General features: G+C 43.6%; 1 protein-coding gene across 1 annotated transcript in view; it reads left to right on the forward strand.

The window, feature by feature from the left end:
• khdrbs3 (KH domain containing, RNA binding, signal transduction associated 3) overlaps positions 1-5,000 on the forward strand; it is a 106,440-nt gene that overhangs the window by 63,409 nt on the left and 38,031 nt on the right. Inside the window, exon 7 of the mRNA XM_083546813.1 lies at positions 1,689-1,866. Coding sequence (XP_083402939.1) covers positions 1,689-1,866 — 178 coding nt within the window. The remainder of the gene's footprint in view (positions 1-1,688; positions 1,867-5,000) is intronic.

The raw sequence follows: 5,000 nt of genomic DNA on the forward strand, positions 1-5,000 counted from the left end.
TTTCAATTGGCACTGGTACGTCTCTAGATGGTTTGAGATGTTTGCGGGGTCGGCATCTAATTCTTTAAAGGTCCACCATCTTCATGAGGCGGGACGTGACGATGTTCACACTAATAAATTTTTGTTTGAAAAGGCATATTTTTCTCTTTTGAGACGGCGTTTCCAGTCAACGACAGTGTAGCTTTCAAAAAAAAAAGTTAATCAAAGCGGATACATTTGAAAACGTCGGTTGCGGCGCATTAAAAACATATTTATAGTCTTCGCCACGATGTTTGAAAGAGCCGGAAAAGTAAATAAACGCCAGACAGGTCAAAGCGTCTTACAATTTGCTCACACGCAGTACAGTTCTCAGACGTTTCAGTTTGGATGAGCAACTTTTGGGAAACAATCGAAAATGTAAGTGTAAACGCGTAGCTAATTTAGACAAAAATGGATCTGGAAGTAGTGTAGACGTAGCCGCGGTCACCACTGGCTTGTTTGCTGGTTATACGCTTACAATCATAAGGAACACACTTGGGTCATGTCCACACTGATACAGTATTTTTCTCTCCGTTTCGGCTCCTCGTCCGCACTGAGACGATGGCAACAATAACGTTGCTTTTTGGAAACGGCTTCTAACGACGATCGGTTTGAAAATGTCGTTTTTTTGCGTCGCCGTGTGGACTGTGGAAAACGGAGGGTTTAGAGAATGACGAAGCATTTTTAGTCATTGCCCCGATGATTTGAAGAACCGGAAAGTAAATGAACGTCAGGCGAAAATGATGCCGGTTGAAGGTTTTGCTCAACGTGGAACCGTTTTAGAGGAAAACACCGTTTTGAAATCGATAGTGATTACTGTAGACGTAGCCTTTGTGTGTAAGTGTGTGTGAGATTCTCTTGTTTACCAGTGTGACTAGCAAACAAAGTACACTGGAGCGATAGTTTTCCCAGACTGTATATTATTTTCCGATGTTCTGCACTACACGAAGAACATGTTCTACAGTTCATCTGTACAGTGTGAATCTTGGCTTCAGTCCAGTTCTTTACCACACTGAGAGTTTGATGTTGCAGATAGACGCTCGTCTCAGCCTCCTACTCACCTCCTACACCATCAGCCTCCTCTGCTGCATCCCGACAGTTTGTTCATGCAGAAAACGAGTGGCTTTCAAAATAAAATACTGATTATGTGCTTCAGTATATAACATGTTCTTACTCTTGAACATCCCATTCCACAGTCGCTGTTAGAAGAAGCGCCACGCTTCTGAGAAGATGTTCCACTAGATTTTTGTGGAGATTCATTCCTCCACAAGGGTGTTAGTAAAGTCAGGTAGTGATGAAGGTCAGAAGTGTTCACATTCATCCCAAGTGTGTTGAATACAGATGGAGCTCTATAGCAGGAGATCTTCCACACCTTCCGATGAAGATGTAGATCTTGTAGATCGTCATGGAGCAGGCTTTGTGCACAGGGCCATGGTTTGGGTCTCCTAAAACAAGTGAAAGAAACAATTTCATGCAACTGACATTCAAAGTCATCTTTCTGAGAACATTTTGGAGAACAACCACATATGGTATGATGAGTTAGGTGTCCCAAAACATTTGGTATATCTAATGAAAAAGGAAGAAATGAAAATAAGGAAAAGAAGAAAAAGAGAATTATAGATTAAAGATGGGTAAACAATCAACACCCGTGGTGTTTGTGGTGTTTGCAGGACTAGAGGAGGTGTTCCTCCTCCCCAGGCTGCTGTTCCTCGAGGAGCGGCACCCAGAGGAGCTCCGGCGAGCCGCCTTCCGTCTAATAGAGGAAGAGCACAGAGAGGACGTGGAGCTCCACCACCTGTAGGATACAGACCCCCGCCCCCCGTAGTGCAGGACTCATACGGCGAATACGTGAGTAGATGATTACTTTTTATTCCATTAATGATCTGTTCTGAAGGTGCTGAGGAGAAAAACAGTAAGTTTTTTTGTTGTGTGCTCTTGTCTGCTTCTCAGACAGTCAGACGGTGGATTTGAGAAATAAACAAAGCAAAATGAAACAAAAAACCTATTGTGTTTGGGTATTTGGCCTTGGCTTCAAAATAAAGAGTCCGCAGGCTGATGAAGGTCGTTCCTTAAGGGTTTCAATCATCTTGGTTGTGAAATGTGGACTTTTCATCATGTCAAGGCTGCTGGAGCTGCATTATAGCTGTATTATACTGTATATATATATTTATATATCTCGAATTCAGAGCGGTTGAAGGTCAAGGTCTGGGATTTCATGTTTCATGACGTGGTTCTTGGGAATTATTCTCTAAAAACCCCTTGACATTTTGGATAGTTCTACTAAGCTTTGTGAATGAGCGTTCCTTTAAGGAAATTGTAGTCTCTTACACACAATACTTAGAAAAAAAATGTTTCATGAAGATGTTTTAGCCCAGGCTTCCTGCTTTAATCTTGAGTTTGGGTTCCCGTATCAGTTGGGTGTATTCCAAACTTCCTCCAGATCTGTGACGACCCTGAGCAGGATAAAGTGGTGGCTGAAGATGGATGGATAAATAAATGAATGAATGGATGAATTCCCAACCGATTCACACAATCTACCAGGACAGCAAAGATGTCCTTCCTCCATAGTTAAAAGCTAATTTAAATGATTGTAATTTATGGCAGTAAGTGGAGACTAAATGGGGAATGGGATGCTCAAAAGAAGCACAGAGCAATCTTATGCTCAGGTATCTACAAACGTTGGTGTATTTTCTTGATCTAAAGAACACACACTATTGAAGGCTTCACTAGAGAGGCACTAGCAAGGAAACCATGGCAACCGGGAGAACCTTTGACTCATGGTTTCGGTAAGACTGGGTGGTGGAATAGCTGATCTGGAAAGAAATTGATTCCCTGATATATAAAAGCACATCCGGGCGGCACAAATCAGGGGTCAACACACCAACGTGCTGAGGTCAGGGCACACAAGCCTGCACCAGCTGCCCCTTGAGCACCTCCTCGCTTAAAGGTACCTGCTGTACCTCGCAAACAAACCCAGTTGACATCTATTTAATGATATATACAGCAGTGTCAATGCAAATCAGGGCTCGCCTCGTCTCGTCTCGCCTCATCTCGTCTCGGCAGAGGAGCATGTCAACATGCGAACAAACACACACACACACACACTAGGGATGCGCATCTGCATAATTGAGGCCAATATGATTCGCATCTCGATGCACAGCCAACGATACGATACTTTAAAGATACATATGAAGCGTGATGCATCATATTCACGTAGCAGCAGCGGTTCTGAGATTATACAAGTACACAACGCGCTTGAGAAACAGTTTAGCGAGGAGAAATCGGCCCATAAAAGAATTTTTTCGAAACTACTGGTCGCTTTCTAAATAATAAAAAAACAGCGCATTTACTGGTTATATAGAAATAAATCTGAAGCAAATGCGTTAAAAACGATGCATCGCAATACAAATGGCAACTTGCATCCGATGCACAAAAATTGATGCATCCGATGCGAAACGCTGAATCTTACCATCCCTAACAAACACACACACACATACACACATACATTCACATGCTGGCACCCCACCCCCTAAGAGCCATTTGTGTGTGTATTTATTTTCTTTTGATTATCCAGAGGTTCATTGTGAAAATGCTTTGATTTCAAACGGAGCTTCTGTTGCTTGCAGTGTCTACAGATTTAATCCCTGCTGGGTCGCCATGTTTGCCTTTTTTACCCTCAATTCATAAGTATGTGGATCTGCAGGGGTGGGTCTGCGGGAGGATCTGCGGGGGAATCTGCAGGAGGATTTGTGGGGGGGGTTCGGGAGGATCGGCGGGGGGGGGGGTCAGCGGGTAATCTATTGGGGATCTGCGGGGGATCTGTGGTGGGGGTATGCAGGGGGATCAGTGGGTAATCTATGGGGGATCTGAGGGTGGATCTGCGGTAAGGGTCCGTGGGGGATTTTGACACGTTTTGAAAAGAAGACTTCCAGGAGACGTTCCAGAAGAATGCTGGGAGCACTGTATCTGTACTGTATGTAGCTTCCTAACAAAGTGGAAAATAAAGATCTGGGCATTTATAGATTTGTTTGTTTAAAAGAAATCTTCAGACTGTTGCATTACTGTGTGTTGCATCGAAACTAAAGAAACATCGAAACAACAATTTGATCCTCATAGATCAAGTTTTAAAGCAAAGCTGCAAACATCTATTCACTTTTTCTTGTGGTGTACATTTCATTTACTGTTTTCCTGAACACCAGATCTTAGTTTTTCTTCTGGATTTCAGTGGTTTGCCCTCGGTGTCTCCACATTGGCAGGAACAATAAATCCCAGCTCTGAATTTCTCCCTCTTGCTGCTCCTTGACCTCCTCCTCCTCCACTTCACCGACATCCTCCTCCCTGACTCCTGTTACCCATTCATTAAACCTGCTGCAACCGGAGCCACGTCGTCTTCCTAATCTCTTATCCGGGCCAAAATAAATTCCCCCGGAATGTGATTAAGAGAGTGGAGATGGAGGCCGACCTGCCAGAGAGACCAGGTTTCATAAAGGAACCCCCTGAAGAGCTCTGGGCTGATACCTGAGAGGCCGGTCGGGGGGGCCTCGGCTGTCTCGAGGACGAGGAGACACGCTCGTCGTTTTAATTAGGCCTCCACAGAACAAGGCATTGTGCAGATCGAGGTGGAGGTTTTTCAGGATCAGATGAAAAGACATATAAAGAGAAAGATGGTTTCAACAGCATGGATGTGCTTCATGTAAATAAATCAGGACGGTGGAACAAGTTTGCGAGATGTTGGCATATAGGAAGTGTGGGATTTAAGACAATTAAACATTTTGTAGTGTTTTTTTATTTTTTACTTAAAACATTTTCCATGTAGTTCCACAGGAAGCAAGATCTTTAACACAGTGTGAGATAGGGAAAGGGGGCGGGGCCTGCAAAGAGCATCATTTAATTGGGCCAGAATTCTAGAGAGACTCTTTTTTTATTTACATTTACGGCATTTGACTCCTTCATCCAGAGCGACTTACAGCTAAGCATGAGAG

The sequence above is a fragment of the Silurus aristotelis genome, assembly GCF_946808225.1.
Source record: "Silurus aristotelis genome assembly, chromosome: 7".
Classification (NCBI taxonomy): Eukaryota; Metazoa; Chordata; class Actinopteri; order Siluriformes; family Siluridae; genus Silurus; species Silurus aristotelis.